This window comes from Coenobita brevimanus, chromosome 14 (genome assembly GCF_032717465.1).
Source record: "Coenobita brevimanus isolate Jiangsu-jjx chromosome 14, ASM3271746v2, whole genome shotgun sequence".
NCBI lineage: Eukaryota > Metazoa > Arthropoda > Malacostraca > Decapoda > Coenobitidae > Coenobita > Coenobita brevimanus.
In genome coordinates this window covers 40,572,843-40,593,816 of record NC_136967.1, presented here as the reverse complement: position 1 = coordinate 40,593,816, position 20,974 = coordinate 40,572,843, and the positions used below count along the sequence as shown (strand labels likewise).

Below are 20,974 nucleotides of genomic sequence, written 5' to 3'. Positions count from 1 at the left end.
CATCCATTCACTTGATATTATACTGCCTAGTTCTTCCTTCATGACAAGCATTCTTATTTTGTATCTGTGCTCCCCTCATTCTGTTTCTCCCATCTTTCCTGTCACAGTTTATTACACTTCTTTCCCCTTCAGGTGGCTCTACTGTACACTGAGTGACAAGCCTAATATTCCCTTTAACTCAGGAAACCATTCAGAACGCTGGGTGGCAACCATACAGGCAAATAATGGGGTGACGTGGAGCCTACTGGGGCCTTCACCGAGGAACCAAACCTCCCCACTAATTACCGTCTGTCCAATGTACGGGACGGCGTTGCAGGGTCGATTGTTTGCCTGCATTTGATGGGTCCGCTTTATCAGACAGACTGGGATAGCACAACAACAACAACAAGCGGTTTTGTTGCTAAGTGCGATATAAGCAGCGTTTTGACTTTATTCTCTTTATTAATGTTGTTGTTTGACGTCTATAAAAAAAAAAAAAAACTTTCTCATCATCACCTGTAAATAAAAGAATGAGGGAGCATAATGTTGTTGGGGATTTTAGTGCCTCGCTTAACTCTTTCCAGCTCCATTGTTATGTGCAATATCGTATTTGAATTTATCTCACACTCTTCCGCATTCTTCAACATTTTAGGCATCCTGCACATGGCGGGAACAAAAGGCAAAAGCCTGTTTTGCTTCCAACCAGCAAAAGCGAACTTTGCGCCGCTTATCCTTACCATATTCAGAAATCAATATCTCTGTCTTAATTAAGATGAAATATTCACGTGTTCTTTGTAAAGAGCTATACTATACGACTTAGTAATAAAAACAACTACGTTTCAACAATGTGTTGGCGAAAAACGCAAAGAATTAAGTGGAATTTAACACTTCTCGGCTAAGCGCGATTATTTTTCCCCTCTCTTCCCCCCCACCCATAAAACACTAATGTCACTATATCTACCTGGGGTCTTCGATTCTACTTGTTACTTCGTCCTCCTCATGAAATGTTTTTCTACCCGTAATTGATTATAGACCATTTATCTGCGACACATAGCGAAGAGGATTTTATGTTTTTATTTATATACTTATTATAGTTATATTCATGAGAACTGTATTTATTTTTCGTAATACAGTATTTCATTTTTGTGGTATTAAAATGAAGACTTAGCATATATATATATATATATATATATATATATATATATATATATATATATATATATATATATATATATATATAATCATTGGAATAATCTAAATTCCAGAATAACAGAGTATAATTTATGGGTTAAAAACGCATGGTGAGTGAGTTTTTTCTTTGCCGTGAACCACGGAACTGCAACTTGCTTTTGCGCAACTCTATTATGTTTCGGACGAATTAATCTAAAGGTGTTAATATTTATATTGTTGAAGTGACCCAGTGTCGTCTGATGAAGCAGTCAGACCATACCCAATCATTATTAATCCTGCTGTCAAAGTGTCATTAATCCTGACTCCACATCAGTCATTATCTTTCCTTCCAATATCCATCCATGCCTTCCCTTATAAGGGCAGCGGTGTTTTTTCTTTAGTGTTGTCGCCATTAATCATCATCACGAAAGTTATCTCGACGTATGAGAACTCCGATTAGCTTCTATTATCCTCCATTAGCCTCCAACTTCACCCTTAAAAATTATTCTTTAAAAAGTCTTGTGCTGTTGAGTACATAACAAGGACTGTTTACAGGCAGAAGGGATCTGACCATTTCTTTTTTTCTTTTACTTGAAACGAACCCCCACCAGTTTACCTGCAATCTTCCCTCAAATGTAAACTATCCGTTCTAATTTTTTGTATTACTTTACCCTGAAGTGTCAACTGTTCATTTTTAAGTATCATCAGTCTCAGGTGTATAAAGTATCGATTTAAATACCGCCAACGCTAACTTATTTCTGGCACCAAGTGTAAGCCATGCATTTTTTTTAACCCTCCCTAGTGTCAGGTGTAACAGTTCCATTCTAACCCGTCTTTAGCGTCAAATGTAATGCTTCCATTTAAACCCTTCCATAGCATCAAATGCAAGTTTTCCTTCTAACTGCTTCCTATAGTTTCAGGTATTCACTGTCCATTCTAAATATGTGTATCCATTGTAACCTGTGTGGGGTGCCCACAGGAAAGCCATCAAGGCGACTGTAGTGCTATTCCCGTTGCTGGGCATCACCAACCTGCTGTTTGCCGTCAATCCCGGGGACAAGGGGGACCTGGAGGGCGCCTATATGCTCACCAACGCCCTCCTACAGTCATCGCAGGTGGGTTACAGGGTGGGTTGTTATTGTTGCAATTGTTGCTCTAGTCCGGTTCCTCTGGCTGAGCAAAATCCTCGACCACAAGCAAGCACCCACCTTTCTGTATCAGACAGCTTCTTCCCAGGTATGGATCAGGGTTCTTCCACTTGGCAAGGTGCAGGGAAAAAGAAAGAGGCATAGCCCTTGAGAGGATAAGCTATGTATAGGAGATATGATTAATAGCCTCAGCTCGGACTTAGACTACCTGGTAAATGTGGTTGATTTCCTGCCTGGGGTCGTGAAAGGCCAGCTACCAGGCACTGGCTCCTTGTCAATCCTATGGCAGTGTCTTCCGTGAGGATGGTAACCATCTACCAAGTCCCTCTTCCGGGATGGTGGGGGGGGGGTTGAAGCGGGGGTTGTCTTTTGGTTGGGGGCCCCATTCTTGGAGGACCAGAGTTCGTAACACCTCTACCTGAGCATTTTACTTTGCATATTGCACCTTTGAATCTTGGTGAACGTATTACATATTTATCTCTTGTTAGTTATTGATGCAAACTACAATGGTCCTGAATATATATATATATATATATATATATATATATATATATATATATATATATATATATATATATATAGCCAAACGCCTTAATCCCTTATGCGGGCAGGCCACAAACAAATCGCCTCCACGTCACCCTGTCCCCCGCCATTTCACTGCCTCGCTCCCAATTCACGCACCCCTCTCTCATATACCTCTCAACTCCGTCCCTCCATCTCATCCTTGGCCTGTTCTGGTGCTGGACATCGTTTCCATAATGAGTTGTAGTTTCACTCTATTTTTACATATTACATACACAGGTGTTTAAACATAACGCGTGTGAATTATAGTGATATGATAATCAGCTAAACACCATCTTACTATAAGTGTGGTGTGGGAATGAGATAATCACTAGACTTGCAGAGCCCAGCAATTTCTATCATAAACAACGAGGGTAAAGGGAAGGCGATAGAGAAATATGAATTGTATATATGTTTAAAGTCTTGGAGGAAATATTTACCCTGTTGGTATACTTTAATGTAATCAATACTACTTTATTGAGGTGTATAATGTGCATGGTAAAGTTGTGATGCTTCTATTCATGTATAAATCCCAGTTGTCTGTGGGGTATGGCACCTCTGTATCTATGCTGCCCTCAGTGCCACGCCCATCGGGGAAGCTGGCCAGCTAGAGCAGAATGCACTTATCATTCAAACGAGAGGGACGTATTTACTCTGGGCTCTCTCTCTGTCGCAGGCGTATCTTTCTGTGGCCAATAAAGAGAGATAAATCTGCTCAGTCTTCAGCCATCTGCACACGCTACCTCTACAATTCCTTCAACAGGATCTACACCGATTCCCAACGTCTCCAGTGTGTGAGAAGATATTTGGTGGAAAGTGTCACCTGGAGGTGACTTCGACCAGGCGGAATGTTATATCTTGATAACCTTGCTTGGAACAGTGCAGTCACGTCTAAGCTGATATATAAATTTGTGATCAGCTGTGGGGTTCCAATAAGCTGATACATTAGTGACTAGTTGAGGAATTACTACAAGCCGACACAGGCATTCCCCTCCCTCTCTTCCCCTTCACCTCATTCACATACACTCTCCTCGTCAGTCTCTTACTCTCCATCCTCTCCACATGGCCAAACCACCTCAGTGTGTTTCTCCTAATGCTTCCTATCACATCCACTTCCACACCACAACGCTCCTTCACATCCTCATTTGTCAGTCTGTCTCTCCATGTGACTCCACAGGCTCCTCTCAAGTAACTCATTTCCTCTGCTCTCACTCTTGATTTGTGTCCTTCCAATAACGTCCAAGCTTCACTTCCATACGTCAGAGTTGATATCACAATACTGTCATGTAATAACTTTTGCACTTCCATGCTCACTTCCCTGTTTCTTATCACTGCCTTCAAGGAACCAGCAACCTTTTTTCCATGTTGTACCCCTTCAAGCACTTCACTCTCCAAACTTCCATCCTTACTCATCACACAACCCAAGTACTTAAACGTACTCACATTTTCCATTTCCTCATCAACCAACCTCACTGTACATTGACTGACTTCAGGTTACTCGAAGACCATAACTTTACTCTTCCCTACATTCACCTTTCAATTCCGTTTCTTACACACTATCCCAAACTTATCCACCAAGCCTTGCAACTCCCCTTCGTCTTCACTTAATAAAACAGTGTCATCAGCAAACTCTCTCTCTCTCTCTCTCTCTCTCTCTCTCTCTCTCTCTCTCTATATATATATATATATATATATATATATGAGAGAGAGAGAGAGAGAGAGAGAGAGAGAGAGAGAGAGAGAGAGAGAGAGAGCATTAAAGATATCACTGTTTAATGGGCATAATAGATCGCTCAGGAAAAGATGCAACAAAACCTAAAATGCCACCCAGATAACTGCCCTGGGTGATTTCATCGGATGCCCAAGGACGATATTTTGTTGTTGTATTCCATGCAAGATAGACATTTCTACAAGAATGATTTGAATATGATTATCATTACCTTCTTCAGTACAAGAGGTCTTTCCTACTGTAACTATACCGTAATCGCCTGCTTACATCAGGAATTAGGGGCGCCGACATGTTCACCAACACTCTCACAATTAGGTCTGCGAATGTCTGGAAGTGTTGTCTTCGGCTGACGAAGGATTACAAATGGGGAAAAAACAGCAACAGACCTACTTATCTTTTCAAGAAGTCTGTGCCAGAGAAGGCTATGACTGATACCTAAATCTGTGAGCTGCAGATAAGAATAGACAGAAGGGTTGGGTGGTGTGTGTGTGTGTGTGTGTGTATGTGTGTGTGTGTGTGTGTGTGTGTGTGTGTGTGTGTGTGTGTGTGTGTGTGTGTGTGTGTGCGTGCGTGCGTGCGTGTGTGTGTTCTTACCTAATTGTATCTTTACAGGAATGAGTCAAGCTCGTATTGTCCCGTGTCTTAGACCATATTTATCGTACATATCCTTAAATTTGTGAATTGTTTTGGCACACACTATTTCATTCGGTAGTGCATTCCATTGATCAATTGCTCTGTTTGGGAAACTGAATTTCCTTACGTCTTTATCACCTCTCTTCTTATGCAGTTTTTTGCAGTGTCCTCTTGCTGATGCTTCTCCATATGTTAAGTAATCATTTATGTCTATTTTCTCCTTTCCTGATATGCACTTATATAGCATTATCATGTCACCTCTTTTCCTTCTCTCCTGTAGTGTTGGTAGATTCAGTTTATTTAGTCTTTCTTCATAGCTTAGGTCCCTTAAGCTTGGTATCCATCTTGTAGCGGCCCTTTGAACTTTTTCAATCTTGTCTATATGCTTTTTGAGATGAGGACTCCAGACAACTGATGCATATTCCAGGGTTGGTCTAATGAATGATGTTATTATCCTTTTTAGCATGTCTTCATTTATGTATGTGAATGCTATTCTCATATTTGCAAGCAGTGTATACATGTTCCGTACCTTCTCGCTGATGTGGTCAGCCGGAGATAGTCTGTTATTGATAATCACACCTAGGTCTTTCTCTCTTTCTGATGTGTATAGGGTTTTATTTCCTAACTTATAATCCCAATCAGGTCTTTTTCCACTTTTACCAAACTTGATTACATGACACTTGTCCACATTGAATTCCATTTGCCATGTACTACTCCATTCATGAAGTTTATTTAATTCTTCTTGTAGCTCCCTACAAGAGTCTGTGCTAGTAATTCTTCTTTGTATTTTTGCATCATCTGCAAACATATTCAGATAGCTCTCATTTCCAGTGTTACTGTTTATATCATTTATGTACACTAAAAACATGATTGGTGCCAGCACTGAACCCTGTGGTACTCCACTAGTCACTTCTTTCCATGATGAGTAGTTTCCTCTTAGTACTGTCCTCATTTCTCTTTTTATGAGAAAGTCTTGCATCCAACAAAACAGTTTGCCTCGAATTCCTCCTTGATGGTACAGCTTCCATAAGTGTCTTTGGTGTAGTACTGTGTCAAAAGCTTTCTTGAAATCTAATTAGAACTGTCCACCCATCCTTCCCTTTCCTGTATTGTGTTTGTTACTCTGTCATAGTAGCTCAACAGATTAGTAACACATGATTTTCCTTTTCTGAAACCAAACTGTCTTTCTGTTATCATACTGTGTTTTTCTAGATGATTTACCCAAGCTTTTCTTATAAGTTTTTCTAATACCTTGCTTACAACACTAGTCAGTGATACTGGTCGGTAGTTGAGAGGATTTTGTCTATTTCCTTTCTTGAATAAGGGGACTATATTTGCTTTTTTCCAAATATCAGGTAGTTTCCCTTGACTCAAAGATTTCTTGAAAATTAAAAATAATGGTTTACTTAACTCATTTGCACATTCTCGTAACACCCAACATGAAATTTCATCAGGACCACTTGCTTTTCCTCTGTCTAATCTACTTAACTCCTCTTGTATTACTTTTTCTGCTATTTGTATATCTGGTAGTATGTGTGGACATGCGTGTTCCACATAGTCTCTCTCAAAAATTTTTTCTTCTGTAAAAACTAATTGGAAATTCTTATTTAGTGCTTCACAAATATCTTTCTCTTGTGTATAAGTGATTCCCTCGTCCGTGATGGATTGTATTATATCTTTTACTTTGGTTTTGCTTCTGATATAGCTGTAAAACAGCTTTGGTTGATCACTACTTTTATTTATTATATCCTCCTCAAACTGTTTTTGGGCTTCCCTCCTTATTCTTGTATAGTCGTTTCTTGCCTGTTTGTAATTATTATATGTGTGTGTGTGTGTGTGTGTGTGTGTGTGTGTGTGGACTAGTGGCACCAGTCATGGGTAAATGCAATGTGTTGTGTATTGATTGAAGTTCTCAGTAGATGAATGCAAGATTTTTCTGTCATGGTACAGTACCAAAAACTTGACCGTCATTTGCAGTTCAGTGTTGTGAACTACAGTATCCTTGCCTTGGGGCCTCGACACCTCACGGGAGTCATTATGGGACTTTCTGTTGCTCTTACCGTCTGTCTATTTTAATTGCTTTTATTTTATTTTATTTTCTTTTTCTTTCAATTCCTGATAATCTATCCCTTCACTTCCCGCAACTGAAGAAGGGAATTTTGAAGGTGGTTGTCTGTATATTGTAATTCATGTCTCTTGTACTGTCTATCCTATTCCGTTTAGTGTCCTCCTTCAGTTTCGTCGACAGGTATTGTCCTGTGCCTTAATTTATTTTAATTTTATATTCATTCCTCGTTAAAGACTTACTGATCGGGCCGTTACTTTCTCCACGGATGACAACACAACTCCCTATTGCGCACTTTAACAACTTGATATTTGTGTGATATGTTGTGCATCATTTTTGTAAATGATTTTAAGATGCAGGAAGATTTCCAGAAGCAAACCTGATAGTCAGTCACTCTCTACAGTATTTGGAAGTCCCCTCCCCTACATATTAGCAAAGCTCCATATAAGGGGCCTGCGTTCCCTCATCTATCTAGCCTAGTGCTTTTGTACTTGCTGTTGCAGGGTTGTGTATATAACGAATTAATCTCTCTCAATAACTGTCCTATATTTGTAATTTACAGAGCAACATTTTGGTAAGGGATGATTATCATTATATGGGTAGTGTATGTAAAGACAGAACTAATATCTTTCATTTATTATTGTTAAATCAATATCATTAGATAATGTACTCATTAGGCAGCAATTCTAAGACTATTATATTTGCAACTGCACTAAACTTTAACATCTGAAATATTCATGTTTTTACTGAACTCTGTTAAACCTTGTTGCATCTGTACTAACGGCTGTGTTTACTTTTCTTCCCTTTACCTGTCCTTAATCCTATCCCCTGTTTCCCACATCTTTGCACGCAAATCCTTCCATCTTAATATCTTTACTCCCCCTGTTCATTCTGTTCTTCTTTTTCCCACCTCCTCCTAAATCCTTCCATCCTTCTTCTTAATTCTCTCATCTCCCTTTTTGCAATTCAACAAACTTCATTCCTTTTCCTGCTTGCTCAATTCCTTGTCCTCCAATCTTCCATTCTCCTACTTTACTCCATCCTTGTAACTACATCATTATTCCACCTTGCTTACTGGTCCTTTATCACTTGATCTCTCCTAATACCTTGCTCCATCTTTTATCTCTCATTCTCGCTTCATCACCTCCTCTTTCTTATTCTTTCTTATTCATCGCTTGACTTTGAATGTCTCACTCGATCTCCCCTCTCCACCCCACCTACCCCCGCCACGGACCCTCGCAGGGCGTGTTCGTGTCGGTGCTGTACTGCTTCCTGAACAGCGAGGTGCAGGAGCTGCTGCGGAAGCGGTGGTGGCAATATCGGGTGCGACGGCTGGGCTCCTCTCCCGTGCCGCAGCGCAGGAAGAGCACCAAGAGCACCATCGTCCTTGAAACATCCTTTTCTGTCAGACTCAGTCCACAGCGAACGCCCTCCCACGCACTCAGCACCAATGCTAATACGCCTTCTCACGGCCTCAGTACCAACACCCTTAGTATTAACACCCCCTCCCACACTCTCGGCATCAACGCTGACACGTCTTCATACGCCCTCAGTACTCACACACTCAGTACCAATGTCACAACGTCTTCTCATGCTCTGGGTACTAATAGCTACTTAGGTCATGCGGTGGAGACGTCAGAGGTGTAATGCGGTATCTGTCACGTCATCCCATCCCAACCCACCACACACCCTCCTGCCCAGCCACATACCTTATCAGTGAAGAATGTGTGATACAGTGAGACGGCACTTCCCAAGGAAAGTGTAATACAGCATCAGTCGCGCCATCTGGTAGATAGCTGGTTAACACTCTTGCATTCTTATGACTCCTCTATCATCTTTTCAGTATAATCTAGGGCACTTGAATGCAACATTAGTCGTTTCTCCATAATGTTCAGATCCATCTCAGTTTCTTCATACAGAAAATTTGTTGTTATGTTTAGCTAGGCTGTCACATTATTTGTGATTCAGCTTATCCAGACCAATGCTTTCTGTTCACTTTACTTGAACTAAACGTGTGGTATTGAAGACAGAGCGACAGAAAAAGCTGCGAGAGAGACCACCCCTTCCATTTCGTTCAATAAGGCTGTTTTTTTTTGTTTTTGTTTTTTCAAGAAGGAGGAGGTCAAATTTATTTTAACATTTTCATGCCATGCACATGAGCTCATTAACTACGCCGAAGGCATAGCCTTTTTGACCGAATCAGCTTCTGTGTACTTAACTACTTATTCAACTTGCAGTATGTATGTAATCTGTTAACAAAACATCTGCCTCATCTGATCTTAATCAAAACTGGCAAATATATCTTATGAATATCTACAGCTGGGTCGTAGGTAAAGGTCGAGTCAGGGTCGAACTCCAGGTGCAGAAAATATCTCATGAATACTGATCCGATTTTGATCAAGCCTGGCAATAGTACTATCTGCTAAGATTAATATATATATATATATATATATATATATATATATATTCCGCTCTGACCGAAGGGTCGGAGGATCGAATCCACCCAAGGGTCATTGGTAGACATCAGGAAGGGTATCTGGTCATAAAATGCTACACGCTCCAGTCCAAAAGTCCTCTACCCAGAGGCAACGCCTTATCCCTTCGGGGATACCTGGCGTAAAACCAAATTATCTTTATTATTTTATATATATATATATATATATATATATATATATATATATATATATATATATATATATATATATATATATATACTGTATATATTCAAAGGGCAAGGTCTGAGTTAGAGCGCGGCGTTCCGAGCACCCACTCAAGAGATTTTCATCAGAATTTGCCCATACACTGTGTGTAATTCTGAGTGGAAGTGATTCGGTTTTGGTGCAGCTCAAAGACCAGAATCATGGGTAAAGATCAGAGTTCTGGATACAGAAAACATCTTATGATCCCCATAACCGATTTGGATCAGGTCTGGCCCATAAACTAACTGATGACAGAAAATTATCCTAATTTCATGTAGATCAATCAAACTTCAAACTCACATGTCAAGGTCTGGGTCACTATACTCCATTTCACCGAGCCTGGCACCACCAGTGATGGCCTCAACACCAGTAGCACCGATAAAGGTCCTATGTACTGAATATACCTTTTTGTATTGCCTTTTTATAATGGTTCTTAAGGTAATAAATAGCGGTTCACCTAGCAGAGGATTTACATCAACACTACAGCTATTGAGGACAACATTGATGGTGCCAAACATGGTGAAATGGAGTATAGGTAAATCTTGGCCAAAGAGTAACTGGGCTCGCTGAGCACCATCTCGACCGATTTGTATCAGAATTAGCACATACACCGTGCATTGATCTGAGAAAAAGTATTTCAGTTTTAGTTCAGAACAGTCAAAGGTTTACGTGAAATTCTGGGTAGTTACTTGAAAGACTGAATAAATAGAAATTAGGTAGTATACATGTATATGTAGCCACGAATGAGCCGGTAGGAGGCTTGTTTGCGAACTGAAAGTCATGTGGAAGTTTGGACACTTCGAGATCTACCTAGAATCTGGTCAAAAGTGACTTCATATTGGCATGCATTTTGACTTACCATGCTCGCTCGAACGAGTTCGTCACCTATGTGTGAAGGCGAAGTAAGGAAATCATTCTCACGCAAACGCGTCTAGTGTGTAGCTTAATATTTCTTGCATTCTTTGTTTTCCATATTTAATTTACCGAAAACAGGAGTAAATCAAACCTTTGATTGCGCTCTTTTCTTTCATAGCCTACAACTACAAAATAAAATGGCAAAAAAGAAAGAAAAAAAAGCGAGAGAGAGAGAGAGAGAGAGAGAGAGAGAGAGAGAGAGAGAGAGAGAGAGATTTGCTGCTGTTTGACTATCCTTTCCCCCTAATTAAAAACGAGGCTTCATACCGGTGGCGAGCCTGGCGCTGTACTACACTTTCTTCCAAAAGATAAGTATCCTGCATTTTCTACTCCATCCTTGTCCTATGCCCTTTAATTTTGTCCCGTACCCACACCTCAATCAGCAGAGAGACCCGTGAATGTAGTGGATAGTCTACGTTTGAGGTAAACTCACAGACAACTCCGAGTACTACTTTGTATTTTCTGGCCTTCCATTATCTCTTCTCCCTTCCTGTAGTGCCATGGTCCGTCTTACTAGCCGCCACTATGCCATCCATCCATCAACCACCATTACCACTTCCTCAATACGGCCTGTGAGATCAGTGGCATTCAGTGGAGAACATGAACAGATCGTCGATGAGCAGAACAATGTCTCTTCGAAGCCTTTGTGTTGCACATAAGTTATTTCCAACTACCCTGCATCGCAAACAGTCCTTGCGCAGAATGCTAGTATCCATCAGAAAGAAAAAATACAACTAAAAAACCTACAGGTTCAAAGGAAGAATATAAATGAAATGAAAATGGATCGCTTGGAAAAACAAAGAAATTGGCAGAAAAATAGAGTGCTTTTTCTGCACTGTTCGTCAGTAATAACTAACAAAAGAATTGCCTAACAGAAACTCAGAAAAAATGAAAAATAAAATGCGAAAAAAAAAAAAAAACTACGAGTACGATAATGGGGAACCTTTGTCTGGGCTCCTGCTGATTCCGGCAGAGACATATTGGTGGTGGCCTGAACTCGTTGGTCAATTTTCTTTTAATAAACGTCGAAAAAAATTTCTTGTCGAACAGGATGGAGTATAAGAAGTGAAAGATAATATAACTTTAATTCTTCGTATTACACTGAAAGCTGCGAAGACAAACTTTGGTGAAACTGAGTATGCAGACATAAGCGAAGACGTGTTGTGCTCCATTTAGGAACAGGAAAGCCATTTTCCTCTTAAGTGTTATATATAAGTTTGTTTATGTAGATTAATACTTTTTAAATTAAGGAAGGTTACAAACCCGTCCCATACCCCCTCCCCTCACCCCAGTCAGGAGACACCTGTGGTGGGGGGATGCAGACAGGTACACACATACTTGCGTATGTGCGTTGGCCACATAATTATACTGTACGTGTAGAGTATGTTCATGACCTCTCTCTTACCCTTTTTTGCTAGGTTTTCCTTACATCTTGTTATATCCATCTGTACGAAGCTGAACTCAACAAAACTGTACTCATCTTTATATTTTGTTATTTTTCGGTCATTCCTCCATCTTTTCATAATCCATATTTTCTCTCATGCAGCTCTTCCGTCCATATCCTACATTGTTTTTCACTCTTATTATTATTTTTTTTTTGCTAGTCCTTTATTATAATTATAGTCTTAATTCTCACTTGTTTCTTCCATCTATCCACCCCTCTTTTCTACATATTATTCATATGTACGTTCCCACTTCCACTTGTCTTTCCTATAATCTTCCCAGCTTTTTCTGTATATTCCCAGCAGTTCCTTCCTTCGCTTCTCTTTCCCCTTGCCCTTTTCATTCCTTCTTTAATTTTGTTTTGTTTCTTCTGTCTTTATTACCTTTAACTAGTCCTTCTTTTTTTTTTTTTTATCAACCTTAAACATAATTATTTCTCAGTTCCGTCCGCCTTCGAATTTACTTTATTCATTTTACAACCTTCCTTCCTTTCCTTTATCTTTACTAACATATTTATTTCCACAATCATTTATCCTCTTCTCTTTCCTCTTCGTCTTTTTGTTCTCTTTCTTCATTACATACAGTACGTCCTTCCATTATTTTTTTATCGTCCTCATTCCTGTCCTTCCCATTCCCTTCCCTTGCTTAGTTTTTCTCTGCTCCGCTCTTTTTCCTTCTCTCCTGTTCGCTTGTATTCGTTTTATTTTTTTATACTTTTGTTTGTGTCCTTCATATTTTCCTTCCCTCTCATTTTTTCCCTTTTTATCCATACTTCATTTCTTTCTTTAATACTTTCCTTTTCTTTCACCTTTTCTTTTTGTCCTTGTCTCTTTTCTGTTTTGCTTTCTTTCCTTCTTTGCCACCGTCCTTTGCTTCCCACTCTCTTTCCACTTTTCTTTCTTCGCTCTTCTCCTTCCTTCCCTCAGAGTCCCACCAATCACAGTACTGGAGACAACTATGACTGGTCTGGACTCTGTTTACAGAAATCATACGACTTACTAACTCATTTCCTCGTACGGCTTACGACTGTTACACTGACTACAGACATCTTTCAGGCTCAGCGGTTTAACATTATTCTCCCTACATTTATATTATCTCCATCAAAACGTCCTGCTTACACCACTAAATACACATCAATATCCACTTACCTTATTTCCATTGCCCATTTTTTGATGCGGGAGTATCTCAAGGAGGGGTCATGCCCTTCACAATAGCGATGTTCCAATGCGAGGCGCTATATTCCCGCAGACTTTAGCAACTTTAGCAAAACGCACCATACCACACAGCACAGAATACAATCCACTCACATATCACCACACAGAATTACTTGATATCAATATACTGCTTCAAAAACCCTGAATCTCCCGTATCTAGTACGTTTATACTTGCTTCTGACCTGACCCATTTTCATTCAACTGATGGCCTCATGTAGTTATTCCTAGAACATAGAAGACCAATCAAAATTTCATGCACCCACGAATAAGTATTGAAATTGTGGGATTGGCCCAAGATCCAGCAGGTACAAACACATAAATTTTTATTAAACTACCGATCTACAAATATAATACACATACTAACCACAATATATTTACCGTCATCAACTACTACCAACATAATTACTAATCCATTCACTGTTTAGCTGATTACTTAACACTGCTGTCGACTTGTTGACTAATAAGCTTACCTTTAAATTGGAGAAATATTTTTGGTACAGTGGAGCAGTATGTTCAAATGATTTTGTAATACTGAAAAAAGAAAAGAAACTGCAACATGTTTGAGAGGAGTTATAACTGAAGTATTTACAGATCAGCCCAGGCACACCTCTTCACTGACCATCTGCAATACAAATAATTATAAATATATTTAGCCTACATAATACTACTAAACTACTCTATCATGCAGCTAACGCTAAAATTATAAGTTACCAACTGCATACTGATCCTGGTGCTAGAAATGCTGTATAGGTATATTCCTTATTAGTTAATCCATTTTCATAGACAAAGTTTATTATATATATATATATATATATATATATATATATATATATATATATATATATATATATATATATAATCTGTATGTACTATAGAAATGAATATGAATTATTCTTAAGGTTCTAAGACGTGTAAGAAGAAAATATATCTTCAGGCCAAGTTGTTGCTATTTATTTTCCTTTAAGCTATGATGTATTGTTAAAAATATAACTGGCTCGTAGAGAAGAATTGGAGTCTTTCAACTTTCTGTGTTTCATTCTGGAGGTTATTACGGCTGTTGTGCTTTTATTTGTAGTGGATTGTGTTTACTTCTGTCTCAAACGTCGTGTTAGTGTTTATCATTTATTTCCTACAAATTTGCTGTAATACAATTATAGCATGCAGGAATTATACCTTTTAAGTTCAATACTTTTCTGATTTACGAATTAAGCCATCCGAACCGTCAGTTACACTACATCGTTATTTTTTAGCATTTCTACTCGGTTTAGAGGAGATGGTCAGTTTTAATGCACTAAGGCTTGTTTACTACAAACATTAATTACTCGGCATTTATTATATTCTTTTTATGCAAGGGAGAAAGAACTAAAGACCAGGAGCTTGTAAATTGTTCCTTCCAAGGAAAAAATTAAGATCAGAGAGCCAAATTCAAGAACTTTTTATCTGAGATGCCTGGACACATTGCGTTTGAAAGACTGAAGATCATAGGCAGTAAGAAATACAGAGAGAGGGAGACAGTTCCAGAGCTGACCTGTTGCATACATGAAGGACTGTGGGTAACGGTTAACTCTTGCATTAGAAAGTTGGTCAAAAAATGGATGAGAGTTTGTTGCTAAACAGGTGCTACGTGCCCGCCGTAATAGAGGAGGGATGCAAGCAGACGTTCAGACGAGTAGTGACCACTGAAGCAGGCAAAGTTCCTGTTGTTGCTGTGGGAGCAGATGAGTCAGGACGGTAGATTGCCGCTGCCTCTACATTGTCTACAAGCTCAGGTTGGTGAACCAGAGGGCTCTTTAGCCAGCTAGCCAGTAGTCAGTCTAGCTCAGTGGTTTTCAAACGTTTTTGTCACACAAGGCACACCAAGTTCTTAAGGCACACTGCTCATTATAGCTATGTAAATCAGTCATCAAATAACTCCAAGGCACACCAGTTTCAGAACCAATGGTTTAGCTAGCCTGTACACACTGTGATACTGTAACATTAATAGTATTAAATAGTATTTACAAAGTAAATTGCTCCATCATCCCATTGGAAAAAAAAAAAGTCTACTCAGTCAGAGCCAATTTTAATTATTTAGCAGAAAAAAATTGACCCATTATTTGAGCGTGTTTTGTATGATTTTCTCATACACATAAGTGTGCCAACAGTGCCATTCAAAGATGACTAGTTAGTAAGCTAATGTGTGTGTGTGTGTGTGTGTGTGTGTGTGTGTGTGTGTGTGTGTGTGTGTGGCTAGCCTGCACTCACTGTGATATTGTAATATTAACATTATTTACAAAGTAAATTGCTCTCTCTTCAAATAGGAAAAACAGTCTACTGAGTCACTTCCACTTTCAGTTATTTAGAAGAAAAAAATCGATCTATTAGCTGAGTGTGTTTTGTATGATTCTTAACTTGGCAGATATTTTCATCCTTTTGCTCCCTTCACGTAGCTCAGTGGCTCAATAAGGCAACACTAAGGCTGTACATCATTCCCAAAGTATTTATTCATTACTAGCACTTCATTCTGTACATCCTTCCCAAAGCCTTTATTATCTCAGCAAGCACTTCATTCCACTCTCTCCACCACACTTAATCATCTCTGCTTACACCTCATGAATCTCAGCTGCTTTCCGATTTTTTAGCCGCTTCATAATGTTCTTCACCTGTGAGAGTGTCACACAACCTTCAGTATTGTCTGTCTATTCCCAGACGCCTTAATCCCATAATAATCCTGTACCTCGCCTACAGACCCGTTTGCAAAATGGTGTTGGGGGATTTCTCACCTGATCTTAGTTAATGGGTCCCTGGACATGACAAATCACGGAGGTGCTTGTCCGCCATCGCGCCACGAATGTTGCTGTGGTCAAATTAAATATGGTTGTCGTGAACAGTGATAAAAATTCACTTTTTTTTTTTTTTCAGTAGATACACATGTAATACTTCCAATCCAACTATTTTGAGGGTGGAAAATTCTTTTTTGATGTTTCTCTTATCATTCAGGGTCATCTTGACCTTCAAATGTCTGGGACAGTGTGAACACAACTAGACCGTAATTCACTCAAGGGTTCCAATTTTAATACCTCAGATTTAAACCAGAACACACACTATACTGATTTGTGACATGATGGTATAAACAGAAAGTCATAATTGCTCTGAAATATATGACTGAATATCATTGATAATTAAATGGAAAGTGTCAGTGTTAATAAAATTATAACGTTTTCTCCATTTAAAAAAAAAAAAATATGCAAAGGGAAAACAAATAATATAATGTTTCTCCAAACGTGCACCACATCACACGTGTAAGTTATTGTTTCAGTGGCAGGTCCTGATATGACGAATTCTCTTTCTTTCCATGGCAAAAAATTACACACTTCACTCCAGCCGAACGGCACCCACAGAGTTGACTGACACACCTGCCTGCACATTTGCATGTTTTGAGCAGATTCTGTGGTAATGGTTTCAGATACTTGCATGGTAATAGTGTTCCAGAATATTCCTCCCATCCATGTCCCAATGGTTTGCATATTGCATAATTTTCTTTGGTTGTCTCTTTGTCAAGTAGATGGCATGCCCGAAACACTAGGAAGGCTCCTCGTTGAATGTGGCCTCTAATCCCACTGCTTGTAGGAGGGAGTGAATCAATGCAAGCACTACCACCTACATAGTTCTCTACCCTCCGTTGGTCAAACGTCTCAGCAGTTGTAGTTGACTTAGCTCCTGCCCAAACACGCACCAAATATTTCTCTGCTAATGCTGCATCTTGCTCTGACAAAGTGTCCGTCTCTCCAAAGTTTGCCAGATGCTGTACTGGGTCACATGCCATAGCAGCGTGCTTGGTGCCCACCTTACTCATACAGTCATCTCCTGTTAGTATATGGGCTTTGATCACTGTCTTGGCCAGTGGTGCTCCAAGACGAGAAATCACCTGATGCAGTGAAAGCATGCGTTGCTTTTCACCGGTGCTATACTGCTGCCACATTTCTGTTAACCCCAGAGTTTGGAGGTATGGAGTGTAGTGTAGCAGTATTGCAAAGGTGTCTGTGTCATTGGAGACTACAATAATTCTCTTACACTGTTTTACACGAACAGCCCACTCCACATGCACCACCAGCCTGCTGTCTGCCTCTTCAGTCCAACTCAGCAACTCTGGTACTTCTTCACCATCACTTGCTTTTGCTGGAAGCACCTCGTCATCAGACACAATAGAGCTGGCGATGATGGTAACATTACTGGAGGCTTGTTGGAAAACGGTGTCTCGAGCCAGCAGCTGGAGATTCTTTTTGTTTGCCTGAGAAGCCCAAAACTTGTCAATTTGTTGAGGGATGGGTGTATCTCTGCTGATATCAACAATGTCAATGCCTAATGCAGGATTAGTATGCCGCATGCGCTCCCCTTCCTTGAGAGACATGTCATTGTAGGAGTCAAATACGAGATGGACAAGCTGTGACTCCTGTGACATGCATAATGTTGAGCTAAGGACTGCATCTATAACAGCACCTATATTAGGAAACTGTGCCAAAGGCATCTGCCGCATCTTGGACATGAAGTCTACCACAATATGAGTGTTAAGAGTAGACTTGTAACTCCACTGGGTGAGGTCAAGATGAGGTTCAATCTCCCCAATTAGTGAAGACTTTTTTGTGTGAGAAGGAAAGTCACCATCAAAGAGTGGCGATTTTGTGAACACATCATGAGCAAGAATCTGTCTGTAGTCCATCCCTCTCTCCTTAGCAATGTCTATGTTCCTCTGTGCCTCTGCCACTTCCTTGGATGAAAGGTCCTTCTGTTTTGAAATAGTTGTTGGCATCTTATGAGGTTCATCTGTGAAATGAGGCAGCTTACGTTTCGATATGGTTGCACTCATTTTCTTGCTCTTCTCCACTACCCTCTCCTGCCTGAATGATTGGTAGACATGCTCACCGTTCTTGAGACACTTGAGCAGACGCACAGCAACCTCTTTGTGAACAGCCTGTTTTGTGAGCAGGTTGTGCAATGGTACAGGTACATTGACCAACACTGAATAAGGATTTTGGTGGTCTAGCACAAAGTCCAGCAGTTTTGCAACATTTTTGTTGAACGTGAGACGACGGGTGGTGTTCAGAGCATGCCGTAGTTGGCATTCTGTGTGGTTCAATGGATGATTGGTGGTGAGATGGTTGAGCGCGTTGGTGATAGACCCGATTTCATGGTACAAGAGTTCGAACTCTGCCACAGCACTTGCATTGCGTGTCATTCCCACCACGTAGTGACCTCCAGGTCCCTTTGACACTCGCTGGATGGTCTGTTCAACTTTCATATCACCTCCGACAGCACAAAACCAACCTGGGCAATCACGAACAACCCACTGTCTGTTTGCAAAGTGCTGGTAGAGCTCAGGGTGTGTGAACTCCAGAACCTTGATTTGTTCAAGATACCATGATCCATGCCGTAGGTAGCTGATGCAGTCAAATTCTGCGAATATTGGCATAGAATCTTCTACGGTAGCAACAAGCAGATTCCAGTTTCCTTCTCTTTCAGAAGCCACAGCATTCTTAATTACAGTGACTAACTGCAGCCAAACTCCAAAGAATTGGCAGAGTTCAGACTTGGCCTCGCATTCTTTCTCAAACTCCAGAAAGTCCTGATGCAGCTTTCCAATCTGTCCAATTATTGCCTCAAACTGCTCTGGACAACGTTGGTCTGCATCCAGTGTGCTTTGTAGCATCTCCACCTGCGCCAGCTCTGGATATGTAGCTTTGTCCTTCTGACGCCAGAACATCTGCCACTGGAGTGAACGGATTAGATCCTCCACAATCAGCATCCCTGTGAGAGCCCGGACATAATGGCTACCATTCAAGACTGACTCCATCACGCCAGGTCCGAACACAGCACACTCGATCAGTGCATCATCTGGACCAGAACCTTGGAGCAGTCTGCCCTGGCACCTGAGCAAAACACGAGTCCAGTGGAAAGGACCCAGACAGAGAAATAGATCTTTGAACTGTTCCATTTCATGCAGGTAAATGTCTGCAGCTAGGTTGAACACACCTTCATCACACCATACCGCCATTGACGGTTGGTTCAGCTACCTGCATACACTCTGAATGTTGGTAAGGCAGTGCCTCACAGTTGCTCGCTCGGTAATAGGTCTTGGTATGACAGGTAGGAATCCGACACGCATCACTGGCACCGTAGCAGATGAGACAAGTGTGTGCACAGCTGCCCAGATTTGGGGATATCCTGCTGACAGACCTAGACGGATCAAAGAAATCAAAAACTCCTTCTTAACAGCTGCACTTCGGGCAGTTTGCATATCGAGCAACGTTGCTTGTTTGGTTTCAGGATGCAACAGCATGTCTGAAGGTATGGTAGGCCGAACTATAGGCTTATCATGGGGAGGGACCTCTTGACAAGGCAACTTTTTCTGCAGAAATAAATCAGAGTGGCTAAGTCCTGCAGCTGATACTGGAGGTTTATGGAGGGGTTTATTCACTGTGGCATCTTGGAACAATACTAAGGCTGCATAGAGTGAACTCTCAGTACCAGAGAGTGATGATCTGTCTGCATAGTCTGAGTTGTCCATGGCTGCCATTGTGTAATCCTCCCTGGTAAAAGTACTTGGTAAGGGTGTCTCTTCTTTTTCTGAGCATTTAACAGCATAGCTAGCAAGAAGGTTACGGGCAGTTCTAATGGTCTGGTAGCTTGTACATGAACCAATTCTATTGAAGACTGTGAGAAGGCTCTTACTACGATCTCTTGCATAGAGGGCATGGCCAAGCATCATATGTAATGGAGTTCTTTTTCTTTCCACTGTGGATGTTGTACACAAGCATTTGGAACAGACAATGCAGCTGTGTACTCTTGTGATCCCTGAACCACGTCTCCTCTTGTTCCTGAGAGGGTTGTTGCTGGTCGGAAGGCAAGTCATCTTGCTGCTGTGGGAACTCTCCTTCTTCTCGGCTAATATCTTCATCCTCGAAAGGCTGGATAAGATCCTCTAGATCTTCAATACTACTTCGGAAGAGCTTGTGCTTTTCCACCTTGAATAGAGCAGCTAAGAATGTGAGAAGAGGTGCTGGCATCATTGTTCTCTCCCATGATGTCTTTAAGTCAGTGCCGTCACAGAAGCTGTCCTGCAGACCAAAGTCGACGTCCATAAGTGAGTCTCTCAACTTGCTGCCAGCCTCTCTCATTATGTCCTGATTCTTCAGCTTTATGGCTAGATCAGCAGCTGTGATATCAGAGGAAAAAAAAATCTCAGGTCCATTCACCTTACTGTTTGGACTGATTGTGACTGATTCACCATAATGGGAGATGATCAACTGTTTCATATCACGGTTTTGAAAGGTGCTCGTAAGCACCTCTCCTTCTTCCAGCAGGCTCAGTGCAAATTCTACAATATCAGTCATAGTACAACAGTCTCCACTCATCAAAATTTTGTCAATGTATGGGACAGC

The 20,974-nt window shown here is 40.6% G+C and overlaps 1 protein-coding gene across 1 annotated transcript in view; it reads left to right on the top strand.

Moving 5' to 3' along the window:
- The window catches only part of LOC145390374 (corticotropin-releasing factor receptor 1-like), a 427,528-nt gene extending 418,596 nt beyond the window's left edge, over positions 1-8,932 (top strand). Inside the window, exons 9-10 of the mRNA XM_080265322.1 lie at positions 2,129-2,264; positions 8,528-8,932. Coding sequence (XP_080121448.1) covers positions 2,129-2,264; positions 8,528-8,932 — 541 coding nt within the window. The remainder of the gene's footprint in view (positions 1-2,128; positions 2,265-8,527) is intronic.
- Positions 8,933-20,974: the final 12,042 nt, after the last annotated feature.